The sequence below is a fragment of the Monodon monoceros genome, unplaced genomic scaffold (genome assembly GCF_005190385.1).
Source record: "Monodon monoceros isolate NGI ecotype Baffin Bay Population unplaced genomic scaffold, NGI_Narwhal_1 Super_Scaffold_15, whole genome shotgun sequence".
NCBI classification, from domain to species: Eukaryota; Metazoa; Chordata; class Mammalia; order Artiodactyla; family Monodontidae; genus Monodon; species Monodon monoceros.
The window spans coordinates 63928821-63951179 of NW_021703771.1; the positions used below are offsets into that span (position 1 = coordinate 63928821).

The window sequence follows — 22359 nt, forward strand, 5'->3', positions numbered from 1 at the left end:
CTGGTTCATTTGTCCTTTGTGTCAGTGAACCCCATGTGGGTCCCAGGTAACAAATTTTTAGTTTATCTAATTTGTATCCTTTCACACAACTAAAACATGTTAAAGGCAACAGGGGAAAAAAATGAGGCGCCTGGATCAGAATAAAATTTATTATTTATATAGATGTTGCATATTTATTGTAGAATTTTTTTAAATTGATTTTTTAAAAGTACTACGGGAGCAAACCATTTAACATTTGTTTACATACTTCCAGACTTCTTAGACAAACGTTTATTTACAAAAATTAGGTAGTAATATTCATATGGTTTTCTAACCTGCTTTTCATGTTGTGAACATCTTTCCTTGGTGGTAACTATTCATCTACATATAAATGAAAAAAACTTCCAGGCTTCACAATAAATACTTAAAGCCATTTTGACCAGAACCATTAGAAATAAATTAAGAAGGATGTTGCTTTGGCTTTGGTACCTCCTGTATAATGTGAAAATTGGCAATAAGTATTAAAATATTATGAGGATTTGCTGAAGATAAGAAACCCCACCTTTTCCATCACACAGCCTTAAAATTGCTGGCTTTCTTTGAGAGAAAGCAAACGTTGGATTCTGTATCCAAGTCTCCTGTCGGGGTCTGGCCCCACTGCTCCGTGTCTTCAGGGGCTTCTGGAACTACAGTGATGTCCGGGATCCCACCCCAGACTCCCTGAAGGGTGACAAAGGGGAACGCCGCCCCGGGCCGGAATTCAGTGCAGCCCTTAAGGAGGGGGCGTTGGCCGGCAGGGCACTGGCGCTCGGGCTTGGTTCGTCCGGCCTCTGGGCCTTCCAGCTGGGAAGGCAGCGTCGGTCACGCGCGGTCCCTCCAGCCGCTCTGGAACCCTGTTTGGGTGCTGGTGTCGGGAGCTGCGGGGGAGGGCGGGGCCATGTGATCGGTCTCTATGGAGACGGGCGGGCTGCCGGACCCGCCCCTGCCCCTCAGGCTGCGTCCGGGGTCCTGCTCTTGCAGCTCCACGCGGTCCAAAGAGGAGGCAGACGCTCGGAGCCGCGACTCTCCGCCACCTCCCGGAGGTAAAGCGCTTGCCTTCCGGGCTGCACAGCTTTTTCTTGGGGCCATGGGGGCCCAGCTCCCGGGCGGTTTAGTTCCCGGTGCGGCCTCGGAAAGACCCAAAGCAGCGCCCTCGCTGGGCTCCCCCTCGGTGACCTTGGAGAACCACAGCACTGAAGTGGCGTTTGGGAGAAACACCACTGTCCCTGCCTAGGGTCAGGTTTGAACTGGGCTGTGGCCAGTAAACTCTTATCTCCTGCAGAGCATGCATTTGAGATAGGGATGAAGTCATTGAGTTATTGAGAAGTTTGGAAAACACTGATCTTCATAGGGTTCTGAGCTGGCTCACAGCGACTCCCTCCCTCCTTCGGGCAGTTCTCACCCTCTTCCAACGAAAAGTGGGGTCACGAGGCGGGGGGGAGTGAGAGGGATGGGGGGCAGGTAGTGAAAGAGAAATACAAAGAATCTACTGCGAATACAGTAAGTGGTTAGAACTGTATAGCTCTGAATAGTTAATATGCTAAGATTTGATGAATAGGGTTATAGTCATATATAGATCAATAAGATCAGATCTTAGTTAAAATCGTGATACTTATATTTTATCTTTTTAAAAGGACCCATGCTCTGCTTATTAATCAACCTTGCCATGTATCAGAACAGAATATCCTAACAACACACGCATTCGAGTGCAGCACAACCCGTGTAATTGTTTTCAGGCCCGTCTTGACATTTGTGCATCATAGGAACCTCAAAAATTGTGCTCTAAAAACCATTATTTACGTGAAAGAAAGTAGGGGTTGGGACTTGGAAGTTTTAGAACAACAATAATTGATTATTATTCTTGAATGAATTTAAATAGTACAGTCACTTCTTGTTATAATTTTTATGTTATAGCTTTAAACTTCTATATCTGTGAGCAAATCCAGCATTTGATTATGTCCAGTTTTGGCCACAAAACTCCTGTGCCTCAAAACATGCTATTACTTTCATTATTTATTTGTGCATTTAATAAAAATTATATACCAGTTTATGTTCAAAATGGCATGTTTTTACATGCCCTGAATATAGGACATTTTACTTAACTGGAATTATCTTTCATTTCTATTTTTTCACAAATCACACTCACTTTTCCTGTATACCAGTTCTTTTCTGCAATCTTTAGAACCACACAACCTCTGAGGAGGCATATTTAAAGAATTAACTTTTAGAAAATAAATGAATCATTGTACAACTTGCAATGTGAATTGCCAAAGTACTCAAATGTAGGTACCTCTGTGCCAGGGAACAATGTTTTGTTTCCAGTTTCCACTCCAAGTCAGTGTCTTGCACAGTGGAGTAGGACCCGAGTAATTTACATTCCTCCAGCTGTGTAACCAATCACCTGTGGAAACACAGTTAATGACAACAGGGTTTTGATTTATCCCAGTGACGATTTAGCTCTCTGTATGGACTGGCAGCTGTCCAGCCCTCTCACCCCTTAACCTGGCTTTGGTTGTCACACAACAGGCACCACCCGCCACCCCCCACCCACCTTTTTCTCCCTAAGCATGGAGGTGCAAGTGTGGATTGCTGAGTTTCTCATTGATATGTCAGTTATAAAGAATAATAAGTCATGGGATAGAAAGTATATTTCCAAATTAACCCATACCAGTCATACATCCAATTCAAGTTACACTCACATGTTAGGAAAAATCCAGTATAACGTTTAAACTTGATACCAGTTACTACCTGTGTGACCTTGGAATATTTTCTTTACCCTGTTCTTTTCATCTGTAATCAAACTCCCAGGATGAATGTGAGAAATAAATGAGCTCGTGTATGGGAAAGAGACTTACTAGCACTGTGCCAGTCAGAGTAGCTACTCAAAAAAATGTAGGATGTTAAATATAGCCTTTATTCCATGTCCCCCTCCCCACTTTGATTTAGTTACTTAATATGTTTGTTGGATCCAGTAACATGAGAAAAACCACAGATTGGGGTCTCCTATTTTATTCCCTTTTTGCACCAAACTTTAGAAATATTTAGAGCCCTTGTTTTACAGAGCGAGGTAAGAAATAGTTCTCCAGTTTGTGTCACCCACACTGGAGTTTCAATTCAGTGGAAAACTAGGCTGTAAGCAAAGCAGCAGCAGCGGGGCATTTCCTCTTCCAAGAATGACTCGCTACTTTGTACTAGAACAAGAGAGATCCTAAATGATCAAGGAAGAACTTTGTGGTACAGTATTTTGGCTTTTGGAGAAAGCACATGGAGAAAAGATGAAAAAAATGGATGAGAATTTGATTTTATACATTTAGGTTTTGAGTCTCTCTTGGTATTAGAAGATACTGTAGCTGTCCGATTGTAAACATAATTCACAATAAATATTCTTGCCCCCAGAGTGAATTCTCATCTCAAATACGTACGCTTTCTTCCAATTTGCTGATGTTGTGAAAGAATAATCTGTCCAATCTACATATGAATTTAATCCTAAGCTTATTTTGCCATCTAACTCACTTGACATAATGATAGAAATTACTAATAAGAAGATCACACAAGTTGATAAGTTGTTACAGTTGTGATGCAGTTGTCAAATCCTAATAATCGGTGAAGGAATTTGGCTTTTTCTTGGCTAGCAACTTTTCTTTCAGCCCTTGAATTTAGAAAATTGGTGGATGTGAACAATTATTCATTTACTCACTCAGCAACTACTTGCCAAGTCCCTACCTGTTGGCAGGCACTACAAGGTAGGCAGCTTCTAAAATGACTCCCAACGACCCCAGCTTCCTGGTATTCATGCCCTTTTGAATCTCCTCCCCTCAAGTGGAGGCTAGACTTGTTTCTAATGCAGGGTTTGCCAAACTTTTTCTGTAAAGGGCCAGGTAGGAAATCTTTTTTGCTCTGTGAGCCATATGGTTTCTTTCCCAATTACTCAATTCTGCTGTTGTACTGAAAAGCAACCGCAGGCAATATGTAAATAAATATGATTAACTGTCTTTCAATAAAACTATTTACAAAAATGGGCATTGGGCCAAATATGGCCTGCTGACCATGTTTGCTGACCCCTGCTCTGATGAATCAAAAAGCAATGGTATATCACTTCTGAGATTTTGTTACAGACTCTAGCTTCCATCTTGCCTGCCCTCTCTTGCCCTCTTGCTTGCTTACTTGGGTGGAAGCCAGCTGTTGTTTTGTGAGCTAAGCTGTGGAGAAGCCCACCTGGGAGGGGAGCCTCCAGCCTGCCAGGAACTGAGGCCCTTTCTCCTCAGTCCGTGAGGAACTGAATCGTGTGACAACCCTCTACCCGAGCTTGGAAGTGGATCCTTCCCCAGTTCAGCTTTGGGATGACAAAAGCCCCAGCTGACACTTGGGTTGTGAGAGACCCTGAACCAGAGGACCTAGTTAAGCCATGCTTGACCCCTGACTGTGAGAGAATAAATGCTTTTTTAAAGCAACTACGTTTTGGGACTGTTTGTTACACAGCACTAGATACCCACCATGATACCCACACTAGACAACTAATACACTTCATGATAAGCTCCTTTAACAATGAACAAGAGATATGCTACATATTACCTCCTTCTCTTGGAGACTGACTGAACATCAATATACTAAATTTGCAAAACATCCTACAAAAAAAGTTTTAATTTTTTCAATCAATCATTTCCAGGCATATTTAACCACAGACGCTGCTTTTCTGGGAAATACCTATTGATATCTTACGGAGCTACTATTTGGAGAGTTTTGTGTTTTATTTTTTAGAGGCTGAAAGAATTTTTAAAAATTATTTTATTTTTAAAATTTTTGGCTGCGTTAGGTCTTCATTGCTGCATGTGGGCTTTCTCTAGTTGTGGTGAGTGGAGGCTACTTTTCGTTGTGGTGCACGGGCTTCTCATTGTGGTGGCTTCTCTTGTTGTGGAGCACGGGCTCTAGGTGCACGGGCTTCAGTAGTTATGCCTTGGCAGGCTCTAGAGTGCAGGCTCAGTAGTTGTGGCGCACGGGCTTAGCTGCTCCTCGGCATGTGGGATCTTCCTGGACCAGGGATCGAACCCATGTCCCCTGCATTGGCAGGCAGATTCTTAACCACTGTGCCACCAAGGAAGTCCCTGGGAGATTTTAAATGCTGGACTATGAAAAGAAATCATCCCATTTAAAGAAGTAGTGATTGCCAGCATGCCGTCTCTCCCTGGATCAAATAACTAGTCAATAAAGTAACATATTCATTTAAAAGAATGAATGTAATCCTGTGGGAATTTGTATCTGTGTCTATGTTTGTATCTGTATATGATGTACTGTACTCACATATTGAAGCCCACCAGCAGAGATAGCAACTATTCTTTCTGTAATGTTCCGCTCATTTTGTAACTCAGTAATACCTTACCACAGAGGATAATACCAATTTTGAGAAGTTGCTAAATAAAAATCCCTTATGTTGGCTCTTGGAGAGATTTCACATAACAACAGCTGGGCATCTTATGAAACTAAGGATTTGTTTTGATTTAATGTTGATTCAGAGGGAGGTATTTAATTTTCCACATTGCCATGAGGTTTTTATCTGAACATTATTGTACTGTAGTTTGCCAAGACACATCACTGCCTTGCTTCACACGTGAGGAGACTGAGGCTCAGAGATGAAATTACTTGTAAAGCTTTAATTTTGGGGTGGGGAGGTTGAGGTTTTTTGTTTGTTTGTTTTTGGCCGTGCAGCATGTGGGATCTTAGTTCCCAGACCAGGGCTCAAACCCATGCCCCCTGCAGTGGAAGCATGGAGTCTTAACCACTGGACCACCAGTGAAGTCCCTAAGGCTTCAATTTAGCGGGATCAGAGCAGGAATTCAAATTTGATGATCACCATGTCATGCTGCCCTTCTGTAATATTTCTAAAACTGTTCCTAATATGGTACATGCCTTTCCGAGATATTCATTTTTAAAATGTGCTTCTGTCTCATTGAAGTGTAATAAGCGTAGAGGCACCACCAGCGTTTGGCTTATTCTCAGATTCTTCTGACTTGCCAATAAAATTTCTTCAGCTACTCCAGGCTGAAGAAATTCACATTGTTCCCTCTCTTCTTGGTATTTATAGCAAGAGGGTTGCTTAGAAACTTAGACATTTCTGATGCTTGAATCTCAGCTAGAATTTCACTGGAAGCAGTCATCCAGTTGTGTTTTAACATCTTCTGTAATGGACATAACCTCCCAAGACAGCGAATGCTGCTGAAGTGATTGTTTTCCCACTTAGACTGAGCCAAAATCCATCTCTCTGACCTCATCCATTGTTCTTAATTTTGTCTTCTGGGCACTCACAAGCCACGTGTAATTGAATTTATATGTAAAAAGCCTCCAGATATTAATGTACGTGTGGTACAGTGTGAGAAAGTGGTCCACTTGCTTTTCTCTTTTTTAAATAGATACTCTGTTTTCTATAAATGGAAAATTCTCTCTCTTCCTCTTTGATTTGAAATCTAAGAAATGCCCATGTATACATGAGTCTATCTATTTTGGACCCTTCTCTTCTGCTCCCCTGATTAGTTATTTGTCCCCATGCTAATACCATGTCATCTTATTAGTGCAGCTTTATAATAAGTTTTTCTACATTAATTGTTTATTAAAGTATAGTTGATTTACAATATTATATTAGCTTCATGTATATAGCATAGTGATTCAATAGTTTTACAGATTATACTCCATTAAAATTTATTACAAGGTAATGGCTGTAATTCCCTGTGCTATACAATATATCCTTGTTTTTTTGTTTGTTTTTATTGAAGTACAGTTGATCTACAAAGTTGTGTTAGTTTCAGGTGTATTGCAAAGTGATTCAGTTAATGTGTATATGTTAATCCCAAACTCCCAATTTATCCCTCCTCTCCTATAATAAGTCTTGATATCTAGAAACACATCTCCCTCTCTTGCTCTTCCAGACTGTCTGGACTACTTTAGCCTTGTAAATTTCCATAAATATTTCAGAATCAGCTTTTCAAGTTACACACATACAGTATCACTTTGGGATTTTTTTGAGATTGCATCGAATCTCAATTTGAGAGAATTAGTCTCTTCATTTTTCTGAATCTCTAATACATATCTCTAAACATTTCTCTCCATTGATTTAGGTCTCTAAAAATTGTTTTTCAGTAAAGTTTTCTATCTTTATAAAGTTGTAATTTTACTTTTTCTAGGTACTTAGTAGTATGATGTTATTTTAAAACTTCTTAATCAAAATAGAAGATATAGAAAAATATGCATGTTATAAGTGTAATACTCGATGAATTACAAAGTGAACTCACCCAGGCTCCCACCCCTAGGTCAATACCAGCACCCCAGAATCCCCTCTCATATCCCTTCTAGTCATTACCTTCTCTTTCCTCCCCAAAGGTAACCACTATCCTGACTTCAACCACTAGAGCGTAGAACTTTGTATAAATAAAACCATGCAAGGGGCTTCCCTGGTGGCGCAGTGGTTGAGAGTCTGCCTGCCGATGCAGGGGACACGGGTTCGTGCCCCGGTGCGGGAAGATCCCACATGCCGCGGAGCGGCTGGGCCCGTGAGCCATGGCCGCTGAGCCTGCGCGTCCAGAGCCTGTGCTCCGCAACGGGAGAGGCCACAACAGTGAGAGGCCCGCCTACCGCAAAAAAGGAAAAAAAAAAAACCATGCAAGATATTTTACTTTGTTTCCAGCTTCCTTTGTTTAATGTCTTAGGTGTGTGATTCATGCATACTGTTGTGTGTAGCAGCAGCCTGTTCATGGACCTGTAGCATTCTATTGCATGAATATATGACAATATATTTATCTGTTCAACTGTTGATGGATGCTTGGGTTGTATCCAGTTTGGAGCTATCCAAAGCAGCTATGAACATTCTTGTGGATATATTTGGTCCACATGTGCATGTTTTTCTGTTGGGTCAAGTGTATGCACATGTTCAACTTTAGGAAATAATGCCCGCTTTTCAAGTACTTATACTAATTTACACTTTGAGCAGCTATATATGAGTTCTGGATGCTCACCAACACACAACTTTGTCAGTCTGTGCTGGATAACAAACCATCCCCAAATCTGAAACAGGAATCGTCTTTCACAATTCTGTGGGTTCACAATTTATCTGGGCAGTTCCACTTGCTGTTGTAGGCTGGGGTCATTCGTTTGGTTGCATTTACCTGAGAGCTCAGCTGGAACTGGAATACCCGAGATGGCTTCATTCACACATCTGGTGCTCTGACTGGGGTGGCTGAAATAGTTGGGGGCTGGTTCAACCTCTGTCTTTCCATGTGGTCTCACCTCACTCAGTAATCTAGCCCGAGCTTATTTACCCGGCAACTAGATCTCAAGAGTGCAGAAAGAGAAACTGCAAGTCTCAAAGCCCAGGACCAGAAGTCATATATCATCACTTCCATAACATCCTATTGGTTATAACAAGGCAGTGCTAGTGCAGATTTGTCGGGAGGAAGGGCAATAAGACTCCACTTCTTGATGGGAGAACTGGATGGGAGCAATCATTCCTGGCCACATGTACAGACAATATACCACGTTGCATCCTCTGGTCACAACAATTCACATGCCTTTCACAAGCAGAATGCATTTACCCCATCCCAAGACACCCAAAGTCTCATCCAATTATGGTATCAGTCTAGAAGTCCAGTCTCTCGTGATCTGCATCAGGTCCAATTGCAAGTGAGGCTCCTTGTCTGTCTCTGCACTTGAACTGGAGACCTGTGAATTTAGCTGTCTCCCAGACACCTAGATTACACTAGTGAAACACAAAAAGGGTAACCACAGCAGTCTTTCCTATTCACAAAGGCAGGAAGCAAGTCACATGGTAGTTTCTGGTCCATAGCAATTCTGAAATTCAGCCAGACCAGTTGTCCTGATGATTCCTTGATTATGGTCCAGGTCTACTCCCTGGGAGTAGTCTCCTGATCCATTGTTCTCAGCTTCTCTTGGCTCTGCACTACTGACTCTTCGCTCTGTCCTCTGCGTCACCCATCTTTTTCAATAAGAAATTATCTGTGGTTGTAGTTGCAAAGCTTTCTCAGCCTGCTTCTTACCTGTAGAAAGTTGGAGGCTCAGAGACTATTTCAGGCCTTCTCAGTCCCTTTTATTTCAAGCTGGTCATGCTTTCACCAGAACAATCTTCTTGACAATTTTGTGGGCTTTCTGTGTTATCTTATTATAATCCATTCTCTTCAACAAAGGCTGCATCCACAAATCCCTTTGAGATAGGCCCCTGGCTGCCTTGAGATATGAATCAGGGTGCTGTGGGACAAAGTCTCTAAGACTCTTAGGAACTCTTTTATTTTCTAAATGAGAGTGTCCATGAGACACACCACCTTAAACCTTTCAAAGACCTTATCAAGGAGGTCTTTGAAATGAAGCCATTTATTACTTTGAGACTTATTGCTGGCTGGAGATACTGTACTAGATGTTCTTTATTTCTGCTAAAAAACTAGATTTTCAGGTCAGTTCATGTCTCTCTTATTGTATCATATTCAGCTAAGAAGCCAGTCAGAACTTTCTATATCCTGCTTGGAATCTCTTTAGCCGGGTCTGCACATTCCTTGGTAGATTTCCCATTGTCCACATTAATGCAGGCAACAGTGTTACTAAACATTCCACTGCTACATAACACAGGTGATCCTTTTTCTAGCCTTTCTTAGCAACTTCACTGTTCTTCTAGGCTCCACTGACAGTCTCCTCACCACCCTTCCAATTTCCACTTGCTGCTCTTTTTCCGACATCATTGCCATATGCTTTAGGTTATGTTATGGCAGTACTCTACTTCCAGGTATGAATTTTTTCTATCAGTTTTGATTGCTGAATGACAAAACGCTCCAAACTCTAGTGGCTTAAAACAATCTTTTACTGTTATGATTCTGAGGATCAGCTGGGCCCAATGGAATGCAGTGGTTCTACTCCATGTGTTGCTGACTAGAATCTTCCTTTCCTACTATTCTGCAGTGCCACTAGTGTCATAAATCTAGTGAGATATATTTGCGAGTCTGTTTCTGGACTCAACTGGTTTATTTGTCTATTCTTATGCCAATACCTCATGCTCTATTTACACTAACTTTGTAGTAAATAAGTCCTGATACCATGTAGAGTAAGTCTTATTACTTTATTCTTTTTCAAGTTGTCTTTGCTGTTCTTGACCCTTTGCATTTTCATACACATTTCATAATTAGTTTGTCAAACACACACACACACACGTGCACACAAACACCCCACCCCACTGCTGGGTTTTGATTAATAGATTAATTTGGTACAACTAAACATCTATATAGACGTTACTGTTACTTAGATCTTTAAAACTTTCTCTTGATAAAATTTTTAGTATTCTATGTGGAACATTTGTACCTCTGATTTAAATTGGATTTTTAAAAGTTAGTATAAATGACATACTGTTTTTTAATAAAAATTTGTTAGTATACAGAAATACAAATTTTTTTATGTTGACCTTGTGTATAGCAAACTTCCTAAACATGCGTTAAATCTGACAATTTACCTGTAAATTCTTCAGTATTTTCTACATACAATTATGCCACTAATAAATAATGACAGTTTTTTTCCTTTTCAATGATTATAATTTAATTTTCTTGCTTTATTACATTGGACAGAATTCCAGAACAATATTGAATAAAGATGGTAGTGGCAATTATAAGGAAAGTTTCAACATTTTACTATTAAGTTTAATGTTTGCTAGTTTCTTATAATATGTCCTAATTTGGATTAGGAAGTTTCTTCTAGTTCTAGGTTGGTAAGATTTTTTTTGTTATGAATGGGAGTTGAATCTTATCAAATGCACTTTTTGTATCTACTGAGATTTTCATGATTTTCTCCTTTGTTTTATTAATGATGAGAAGTGCATTGATTTTGTAATATCAAATCAACTTTACATTCCAACTTGCTGGTGATATATTAACATTTTTAATACATTGCTGGGTTTGGTGTTCTAATATTTTGACTAGGATTTTTGGACCTATGTTTATGGTAATAAACCTATAATATTCCTCTCTTATAAGGTTCTTGTTGGGTTTTGGTATTAAGGTTATGCTGACTTCATAGAAGGACCTGGATATAATTCCCACTTTTTCTATTCTCTGGAATAAGTTTGTTATTTCTTCCTTAAATGTTTGGTAGATACAAATATTGGTTCCAGGAGTAGGGTGCTGCCATACCAACATCAATACATTCCAAATTATGTGACATTAACATCCAGTCTGGCAGCATGAAATTGTTATTGGAGACTTGGACAGTCAGCAATCCATGTCACCAAAAAATATGTATAAAAATATAGTCTAGAATAGCTTAAAAGGCATATTACATATGTAATGAGCTTGTACTTTATACAAAGAGGTAGAAAATGACTGTTATTAGAATGTGTTCATTTCTACTGGCTGCATTTGCCAAGGTACTACAAGAATTAAAGGAGCTCAGAAAATATTTGGCTGGTTTGCAAGCAGGAATGAAAAGGAAATCAGAGACAACCAAAAAACTCAGGGTTTTGCAAGCTTGGAAGGTGCAACTAATTCACATGTTCAACTAGTTAAGAAGCAACAGAGAAGTCCTTTGAGCGAAAAAGTCTGCTTAAAACTCTGCCTAGTGGCAAAGACCAAGTCAAGAAGAGTATGGTTGTCACACCATTGTTAGGATCTCTGAATGGAATAAGGTGGTACCCAGCAAATACTTTCACACTGGGAAAATTTCTCAAAGAGGGGAGACTTAGGGTTTGGCTCTTCCTAAGGAAAGTCTGATAGGCTCAAAGTACTTGCTATTAAATTGAGAGAGAGAGAGAGAGAGAGAGAGAGAGAGAGAGAGAGAGAGAGAGGGAGAGAGAGAGAGACAAGTCTCTAAACAATTGTGGCACATAGCACTGCCTGGAATCAAATAACTTGAGATAGATATTGAGAAAGCCGTGTTGTCAAAGGAGTTACCTACACGGTACAAAAGAGAATGTGATTGAGACTAAAAATGATAACTGGGTTCCAGCCTTCTACAGCAGGATCTCAGAATTGCTATGGATTAACTCTTTTATATATCGTTCTTCTCCTTTACAAATGGGACTATTTATTGCAGTTATCCTTTTCCTGTTCTACCATTATATATATTGTATGTAGGGGCTAGTACCAGATAGCTTATCTTTTTAGTTCAGCGTTCTCTAGATCAAGAGTAGGTATATCTGGGTCTGTAGAGGCTGTTATGAATCATTTCTATCTCCTGGGATCTAAGCTCAAAATATTGATGAGATGGAACTTTGGGGTTGTCTGCTTTAAGGCGTGGATGAGTGTGTTCTGCATGTGGGAAAGGAAGGGAACTGATCCAAAGGGTGAACTGTGGTAGATTGTATTACTACCTGCGCTCTTATGTAATCCTCTCCCCTTGAGTGTGGGCCAGATGTAGTGACTTGCTTTTACCTAATAGAACAGAGCAAAAGTGATGGAATACCAATTCTGAGGTTAGGTTACAAAGAGACTGTGGCTTCCCTCTTGTGTGCCCTCTCTTGCTTTTTCATTTGCTTCCTCTGATGGAAGCCAGCTGCCATGTGAACTGCCCTAAGGAGAAGCCCATGTGGCAAGGAAAGCAAAGGATTCCTCCACCCAACAGTCCACGAGCAAATGAATCCTGGTCACAGACATGAATGAGCTTCAGAGCCAACACACTGATTGCAGCCTATGGGAGATTTTGAAGGAGAGGTACCTGGTATGTACTGAATTGTGTCCCCCAACCCCTAGATCCATATGTTGAAGCCCCAACCCCCGATGTGACTACATTTGGAGGTGGAGCCTATAAAGAAGTAATAAAAGTTAAATAAGGTTATACGGGGGGCCTTAATCCAATAGGACTGGTATCCTTATAAGAAGAAGAAGAAGAGATACCAGAGCACCTCCTGCACCCCACCCCGTGTGTGCTCAGAATGAAGGCCTTGTGAGAACACAGCAGGAAGACTACTGCCTGCACAACAGGAAGAGAGGCCTCACCAGAAACAACATGCTGATCTTGGACTTTCGGCCTCCAGAACTGTGAGAAAACAAATTTTTGTTGTTCAGGCCGCCCAGTCTGTGGTGTTTTGTAATGGCAGCCCTAGTAGACTAACAATACTGTACCCTACTAGATTTTGCTTGGATTCCCGACCCTCAGGAACTTTGAGATAATAAGAAGAGTTTGTTGTTCTGAGCTGTTAAGTTTTAGGGTAATTTGCTATGCAGCAATAGATCATTACTATATTAGCCTAACTTTTTCTTCTATATCCTCTTTGACTTATGTCCTCAAAAGCTAGGCACTGGGGTGGGGGTGGGGGCGCCCTCTTTGAGCCCTTCAGATTCTTGCTTTCCAGAGAAAGAAAAATTCAGTATTCATGGCTGATAAAGAATCATTCCAATTTCTGAGTCATTTTGCCAGCAGAGTAAAAAACAGCTCTGGTTTGGATTCACATTTGGGTCCAGGTAGTTGAGGAGAGAATAATCGCAATGATTTAGAGTTCATGAACTCTCTGTGTATATTTGTATGGATATATATATATATGAATTGCTCTAATTGTATCTATAGAAACAAATATATGTAAATGAATTGCTGTAATTTGATTATTCCTATATGGACAACATTAATATACTGGATGTTCTAGGTGTGGACGAAAATAATTTGCTGAGATGTCAGCTGGGAATTCTCCCAGGGAAAGCTTGGAAATGAAGAGCTTCCACACAAGATTCAGTGCCTGGACACCTTTTAGCAACAAGTCATTAAATTGACAGGTGAGTCACATACTCTAGAATAAGACAAGCTTTTTAAGGTGAATTTTACTGTGATATACTGGGTCTCATGTTGCCATATTTAAAATAAAATAAATACTTGTAAAGAACTTAGTTTTTGAGTCACTTTAAACAGAAATAAACCTACCCCAAAGACAGTCTCTCCTCACCCCAGTCCACGACTCCAATCTTATGGGAGGTGCAAGAGCTGCTCCCACTTTTGCCCTGTCAGCACCTCCAGAGATGAAACAGAAACCTCCAGGACACACCCTGGTTGCTGTAAGGGGGAGGAGACAAGAGAAGGTGCTTTGGTGGTATTTTGGTGTGGAGAGTGTTGATATGTTTGTTGTTTCTTTAATTCTCTCTTCCCTCTTGTGCCAACTGCATGGTTCCCTGGGGCCAGGGGATGCCCCTCCTTTGAAAGATAATGCAGGAAGCAGTCACTGGAATGGCCCAGGCAGCTCTGCCAGACCTTCATGGAAAAGGGGGCTGCCTGGGTCCTCAGAGCTCCTGCGTGGTCCAGGTGCATTCACAAGGGAAGGAGACCAGATGGGCTGGGACCAAAGCCTGACTAGTAATAAAGACAGTGGGTTTATATATGTACTCTGAGCCAAGCTGGACTGAAGTCCTGGTTTGGGGGGACGCTGGTCCTGGTGTATGTCTTTCATGGAGACGCTCCTAACAATGGCTCTTCAGCAAAATTTACTAACTTTCCTTTTGGTGGGTGCTATGAAGAGGTAGGACTATGGGTTAGTAAAATCACACCTACCTCACATGGCCCTGTTTTCACAATTAAGCAAGTAGCCAGTATGTGTTTTCAAGATGAAATGTTTGGGATCTGTTTCCCGGACCACATTAGCTTAGGTGGAAACAATAGTGAGGATCCATTACCTCTTTGGGCCCTCCTTGAGCCCCTCTGCAATTACATCCCTGCCAGCCTTTCCCACCAACCCACCCAACAAGCCTGGGCTTGCCTGCATCCCTAGATAAAAGGAGTTTAAGCTGAAGGGAGAGACCCTTACTACATATGTGAAAGTGCTTTGTGAACTGTAACGTGCAATGCAAACATTAGCTGTGAGGTTGTTAGGTTGCCTATGGATTGCTTAGCAACTAAGAACATATTGAACTGTAAAGGAAAATGTCATTTTCTCTCCCTTATTGCTCTTTCAGGAAAGAGTTGCTCTTATAAGTCATTGATTTGACCTCTGGACTAACAAGCAACATCAAGAATTCTTATTCACGATTTTTTTATGATGCACTAAATTACAATTAAGGTAAATGTAGCCTAATGATGTAATTATCTTAAAGAAAATAAAATATCATAAAATGTTCATATAACTTTTAAGAGTTTCTTTTTTTCTACAGAAAAAAAGCAACTGATTTTTTTTTTTTTTTTTTTTGCGGTACGAGGGCCTCTCACCGTTGCGGCCCCTCCCGTTGCAGAGCACAGGCTCCGGACGCACAGGCTCAGCAGCCATGGCTCACAGGCCCAGCCGCTCCGCGGCATGTGGGATCTTCCCGGACCGGGACACGAACCCGTGTCCCCTGCATCGGCAGGCGGACTCTCAACCACTGTGCCACCAGGGAAGCCCCAGCCAATGAATTTTTAACATTCTCTTAGTATATTAAATTCTCCTTGGAACTCTCAGACAGATAAGATATTTGAAGTAGGTACTCCGAAATATTTGTTACATGAATGAATAGATCCAAAAAATATCTGAGAAATGACAGTGGCAGCAGCATTTAGGAATATGGGCAAGACTCATACGGCAGTGGTCACTGATTGCCGTTAGGCCCTGGTTCTTCTTATTCTTCCCCTTGCATCCTATTATATCTGTAATTTATTTCAAAATACTCCAGCATGGCTGGTGTGACATGTGAAAGTGTTAGTTGAAATTACACCCAGGGGCAGCTAGTGTTCTGATCAAGAGTTAGTACTCTAGGGGTGATTAGCTAGCACTGTATTGGAAAGGTCACAGTGTTTTAGTTATACCAGACACTTTGCTAATTAGCATAGCAAATATTAGATATTAGTTATTATCAGAGCAACTAGTGGCTTGTTAACATGCTGGTTGAATGCTAGAAATGGCCTGTCTTTGGTGAAATTAAAGGTATTCAGATATGTGAACTGACCAAAATATTCCAGAGAGCCCTCTGGCATGCCTGGACCAGTCTGAAGAATCCAGCCAGGCCAGTTGGTGCTTATTAAGGATGGTTTCATCTCCAAAAAATGGCCCTGTCTGACTGGGGCTTTTCTGGTAGCCTGAGGCCACAAAAAGGATAGTAATAGAATCCTGTTTATGGAACATTGTTCTTTCTCAGTTGAATGAATCTTTCACCCAAAGGGCAGAGAGCTGGGATTTTTGTCAGGCCTACAGAGGAGGCTGTATGAAGTGGTTTGGGCTTATTTACTAAAGTTTGTTCAGTGAAACTCCAGGTAGGGATCATTTGGGGCTGCTTTCACTACAACCTGGTGGTGGGGCTTGGGGGACAGGCTAACCCTCAAACTTCTTAGATATTCACCAAAAAGTGTCAGAGTTGTGCAAGACCAAATTGGGTAATTTTAGTTTACAATACCTGCTTCTCTCAGTCTTTCTTACACTTTCACACAGTCATTTCATCTCTCCTACCTACGAACGCACCTTCTCCATTGTCAGCTTTCTCTGCATCCGTGGGGCTCCTAGTGGATTATCCCCGATGGAGTCACCAAGTCACTGGAGGGAGACAGCCATCTTCCAGGCATGTCAAAAGAGGCTGCAAAGACAGGCCACAGACAAAGAGGCTCTTCAGTCAATGCTTAAAAATCAGGAGGGGACTTCCCTGGTGGAGCAGTGGTTAAGAATCTGGCTGCCAATGCAGGGGACACGGGTTTGAGCCCTGGTCCGGGAAGATTCCACATGCCGCAGAGCAACTAAGCCCGTGCGCCACAACTACCGAGCCTGCACTCTACAGCCCGCAAGCCACAGCTACTGAGCCCACGTGCCACAACTACTGAAGCCCGCGTGCCTAGAGCCTGTGCTCTGCAACAAGAGAAGCCACCGCAATGAGAAACCCGCGCATTGCATTGAAGAGTAGCCCTTGCTCGCCGCAACTAGAGAAGAGCCCGCGCACAGCAACAAAGACCCAACGCAGCCAAAAATAAATAAATAAATAAATAAATGTATATTTTTTTAAAAAATCAGAAGGAAGGGAGATTTTTATGGTAGTCATTGGGTAGGCTTCCTTTGACTTCAATTTTGCAGCTTTCAAGATAAGAAAATAAGAGACCAAACCCTTTATCCATAATTGCTTTGTGGGCCATCCTGTTCTAGTCTCATGTATCACAAACCGAGCAATTTTAGTTGTAACCACTGGAGGTCATTAGTGATCTTGTGGTATATTTTGAGGCTCATCAATATTAGGCCTGACATTTTTTCACTGGAAACTTCATTCACTGTCTGGCACCTGAATTCTTCTTTCTGTGGGAGAAGGATATGGAACTAACCTGTTAAGTGAAATTACGCTGCTTTGTTTGACAGCAGCTGTGTTTCTGCAGAGTTATGTGTATTTCATAGTCCCATGAAGCTGTTATTACATGTTCTGGGCTACTAATTTCGGGGGAAGTTGTTTGTCAATTTCTGGTCTCTGGGTTTGGCATCCTGAAACCAGGATCTTTAATTTGTAGTGGTGGTTTTTGTTGTTGAACATCAATCAGGTCATTCCCCACAGTCTGGATGAAGTCTTTCTTACATGACTTCCTGCCATCTCTTTTGGTCAGCCATTTCTTCCCTCTTACTGACAGCTGAAGACACCATGTGCAGATGGTCTAATCCAGTTTGAGCTGTGCTTGATTTTAACCCAATCTAAAAGCCCAACTTATTTTCATTTTTAGCCTAAAGTTAATGCAATAAAATTTTAAAGTATCTTTATTGAGATGTAATTCACATACATAAAATTCATGCATTTAAAGGACACAGTTCAATGGTTTTAGCAGGGGTCCCCAAGCTTTTTGGCACCAGGGACCGGTCTCGTGGAAGACAGTTTTTCCAGGGTTGGGGGGGGTGGTGTTTCAGGCAGTAATGTGAGCGATGGGGAGCAATGGGGAGCGGCAGATGAAGCTTCGCTCACTTGCCCTCCGCTCACCTCCTACTGTGCGGCCTGCTTCCTAACAGGCCGTGGACTGGTACCAGTTGGTGACCCAGGGGTTGGGGACCCCTGGTTTTAGTACATTCACAGAGCTGTGCAACCACCACCACAATTTAAGTTTAGAACATTTTCATCACCCACAAAAGAAACCCCCTATCTATTAGCAATCACTCCCCATTCCAATCCCCCCTCAATTCCAGCCCTGCACAACCACTAATCTATTTTATTTCTCTATAAATTTGCCTATTCCAGACTTTTCATGTAAATGGAATCATACAATATGTGGCCTTTAGTTCACCTGTTTTATAGCATATATCAAGACTTTCCTTTTTATTGCCAAATAATATTCCATAGTGTGGGTATGCCACATTTTATTTATCCACTCATCAGTTGGTGGAGATTTGGGTAGTTGCCACATTTTGGCTACTGTAAGTAACGCTGCTATGAACAACTGTGTACAAGTCTTTCTATATGGATGCTTTACTTCTTTTAGGTATATAACTAGAAATGGAATTGCTGCATCAAATGGTAGCACTGCAATCAACTTTTAATTATTAAGTGTTTTTTCTGAATTATATTTACTCCTCTAGTCCCTGTTCCCCCATAACTATGAATAAGCTTGTGAATAAAAGAGAGAATTTAGCATTATTCGAATGCCTGAAATCTCTGCATGTAAGCTCAGCTATATTTGTGCGATACCTTGCTTTTCAGACAGAGAAGCCATTGTTTTAGATGCTTTGTTTTATAATTTCTGAATAACTTTGTTTTAATTCAGGCAGTTATAAAGCTTAAACAGGATATTGAAGTACCAGTCAGAAATATGTTGTCACAGTTTTCATTAAAAGTTTCTTCTTAATCTCTATGAGATATATTCAAATATCTAAGATTTTTCTTTTCTATCCTAATAAATATTCCATATTGTTAAGACTTTGGAAATTTTCTTAAATGGAGTTTTATAATATTTAAGACATTTTTCAAAGGTTCATCTTCTTAAACCTTCCCTCTGGCAAGTTCTCCCTCTCACTTCAACTTAAATGTCACCTCCACTGGGAAGCCTTTCCTGCTCATCTTTCACCCCCATCATTTGTACAAGCCTCTATCGTGGCATTTTCCCTGTACATTATGCTTATCTGTCCACACGTCTGACGGTTTCCAGTGGTGTTGTCCCCCTGCCACTTGAGTAGGCTGACCTTTCCTGTGACTCCTTAAAGGAAACTGGGCTGTTTGTGTCTGCCACACTTGAAGAAACCTATGAGAAGATTGAATCAGTCTCCTAGTCACACTGGTGGGACCGGTTTCAAACTGCTTCTGTTCAGCAAGAGGTAATGCCTCCTACAAAGGCCTTTCATTACAGGGCTGGAGCTGTTCAAACTTGTAGCTTTTCCTGGTGGGTGGGGCAACATTCATGATTCATGTAACTGCAGTCCTAAGACATGGATGGAGTGTGTGTGTGTGTGTGTGTGTGTGTGTGCGTGCGCGCGTGTGTGTGTGTGCGTGTGTGTGTGTGTGTGTGTGTGTGTGTGTGTGTGTAGGGAGAGGGAGATCACCACCGAACAAGGATTAGCTCTTGTTGCTTGTCTCCATCAGAGTCACCTGGAAGGGGGGTTGGAGGGCAGAAAAACGTACCAAAAAACATACCAACCCATGTATAGTTAAGAGGGAACACCGCTGTCCTGCACTCTCGCCGCAGTACACCCACCCCGTCTTCCCTGCAGCCCCTGGGAGGGCTCAGTTGAGGATGTTTATCTCGATTGTAATTTCTGAGGAAATCTGGTACATAAATTTTTCAGAGACAACACACTTCTAGATTATCCTTAAATATAGAACAGCTACATCACACTGAGTTACTGACGTCCATGTGAAAGGACATTTTTGTGTGGAGGTGGTGGAGGGGAGAGGGGAGTATTCAGAGACCCATTGTTTTCTAAGTATCCAAGACAGGTCTGGAAACGTGGGTCATCCTGACTCTTCCCTCCCCTCAGCCCCATATTCTGGACATATTTCTGTCCTTTCACATAGATCAGATGGTCGTGGGCAACCACATACAATATTAGCATTTGCTGTTGGGTGGCTTTTAGGGGTGGATGAAGCTAAGAAAGGAAATCCTGGAGTTTGAAAGGAGAAGCCAAACCCCGAAGCTGTTTTACTGGGTGGAGGTGGGGACAGAGGGAGAGTGGGTGGTAGGACGGTCACCGGCTTACATTAGGCAAAGCCCCTGCACTTCAAGTCCTCACTTCTGGTTTTATGAGTGTTGCTACTCTCCCTTTGTAATGTTTCACTTCTCTTTACAGTATGGTAGCTCCACTTGCCATTATGTTATACACCGTAGTACTTGCTTATTCATTTACCATCTGCCTATTCCACTAGAAGGTAGCTCCATGAGGGCAGGGACTTTTTCTGCTAACTCTTTCTGTCCCTAGCACTTAAAACAATACCAGGTTCATAGTAGCCACTCAATAAATGCTTGTTTGAATGAATGAAGATGTGTAAAACACTCCTAATGACGATGATAACAAAAAGGTAATCAGAACAAAGCTTTCCTTTGGTAGTTTTCTCAGAGGAAGGATTTTTTCAAGATATTACAAGTTTTAGAATATAGGATATTACTAATACTTTGCTTCATTGAAGACTTTTCATTATTTAATTAATTCAAGACCTCTATAAAGCAATTCCAAAAGGAATTTTGCATAGTAATAGTACCCAAGGGTGCCATATCGCACACCTCCAAGGGATGCTATTTCACTCTATCACCTGTGTGAATGGCACCTTCTAAACTTGTTCATTGCACAACTTCCCAAATGTAGCAGCCCTGATGATACTACCAGCCATTCATAAAGGACATGATGTTAGCTTCCAGATCTACCAAGTATCCTTTACCCTCTGCGAAGGGTCAAATCCACAGATAGTTCACTGGAAAATGGAGACAAGGTTTTAAGAGACCATTTGTCTCCATTCTGTCTTTTAAAATCTCTTTAGGAAATGTTCAGGAGGGTTGAGGCAGAATGAGAGTAGACGTAGCTCCCTGTGAGACCTAAACAGCTAGCAAGTCTTAGAAGCAGAAGGAGGATGCTCTTATTACATACAGAGCAAGTGCCTGGTGACTGCCTGTCATCTTTTGTCCTACCCTCTCTATGTATTCTTTTGATGTCATGGTCAGAATGCTTTCAAGTGCAAATAACAGAAATGGAATTCAAACCAGTCTAAGAAGAAAAGGGAATTTATTGACTTAAGATTTGTCTTCTTTAGGCTGCGCTAGATCCTTAGATTCAATGTTACCAGGGCTCACTCACTCTCTTCCTTCTCTCAGCTCTGCTTCCTTATGTGTGTTGCATAAAACTAAAAAGATAAGTGCAAGACCCTTATGAAGGAAATTAGAAATTTGTATTAAAGGGTAGTAGAAAAAAAACCCTGGGTAAATAGATAGATATGCTATGTTTCAAGATGCCAATTCTCTCCACATTAATCTTTCAATTCAATTCAATCTTGGTACAAATCCCAAAATGGCATTTTCTTATGGACTTTGAGAAATGGAGTCTAAAGCTAATGTGGAAAAGAAAATGGACTACAACAGCTACGAAAAATTTAAATATAAAGAAAAAAATTAGTAAGAGTTGTACTACCAGATATTAAAACTACTTTTATCCATTTATGAAATATCCCCATGTAGTATCTCAAGTGTAAGGAAGCAAGGACTGAGATAAGTAAGTGCTCTGAAGGGAAGGGAAAGGGCAGGCGTCTTTAAGGGTTGGGTAGATCAGAAAGAAGCTTGGGCGGCTGGAGATCCTTCCTCTTCTTGCATCAATTCCTGTTTAGTGGGCTAGACACTGTCCATCACACACCCACACACCCATGCCATTCCCCAATTCCTCTCCATCTTCCTGACAAAACCCTTTTTTTCCCCTCAGGTATCATGTGCTTCAGGGGTGGTGGGTCACACTGACCCCCAAAGAGTGAGTCAGGGTTGGACAGAATCATGGTCATTCCATCCTCTTTGATGCGTCTGGTTTAGAAAGGGCATGTATATATTAATTCTGCCCAAGGAAACACAAGAGAGTGGCTGCTAGAGTTTCTGGGAGAGTTTTCTTCACTCTCAAAGGGACCTAAAAAGGAACTAGAGGGAAGGACATGCCCTCTTCTGCCCTATAGCCTGTGATCTCTGTTGTGTGCAGATCTCTGCTCACAACAGTCAGTCATTTGGGAACCACCTCAGGGAACAAGTTGGAGGGACCAAAGCAAATTACTGAGCAGGCAAAGTGAAAATATAGAAAATCCTTGGCCATTAGTGACACTGAGTTCTTGAATTCACTAACCCTGGAGCTATCCTGATTTCCCTTATTTAAGGAAAGTGAAAGGAAGATAAATAGGTTTAAAAATGGTCCATAATAGTCCATTTATCTAGTTGTCACTTCTCTTGTTATACCAACTCTCCAGAATCTAGCTGAGAACCAGCCAGGTTTGGAAAAACAAAAAGCATTTAGCAGTC

The 22359-nt window shown here is 41.4% G+C and overlaps 1 protein-coding gene across 1 annotated transcript in view; it reads left to right on the plus strand.

Annotated features, from left to right (window-relative positions):
* Nucleotides 1–12159: 12159 nt before the first annotated feature.
* Nucleotides 12160–22359, plus strand: part of ECT2L (epithelial cell transforming 2 like) — a 61694-nt gene continuing 51494 nt past the window's right edge. Inside the window, 4 exon segments of the mRNA XM_029223540.1 lie at nt 12160–12705; nt 12846–13025; nt 13628–13754; nt 14886–15025. Coding sequence (XP_029079373.1) covers nt 13653–13754; nt 14886–15025 — 242 coding nt within the window. The 5' untranslated portion in view covers nt 12160–12705; nt 12846–13025; nt 13628–13652.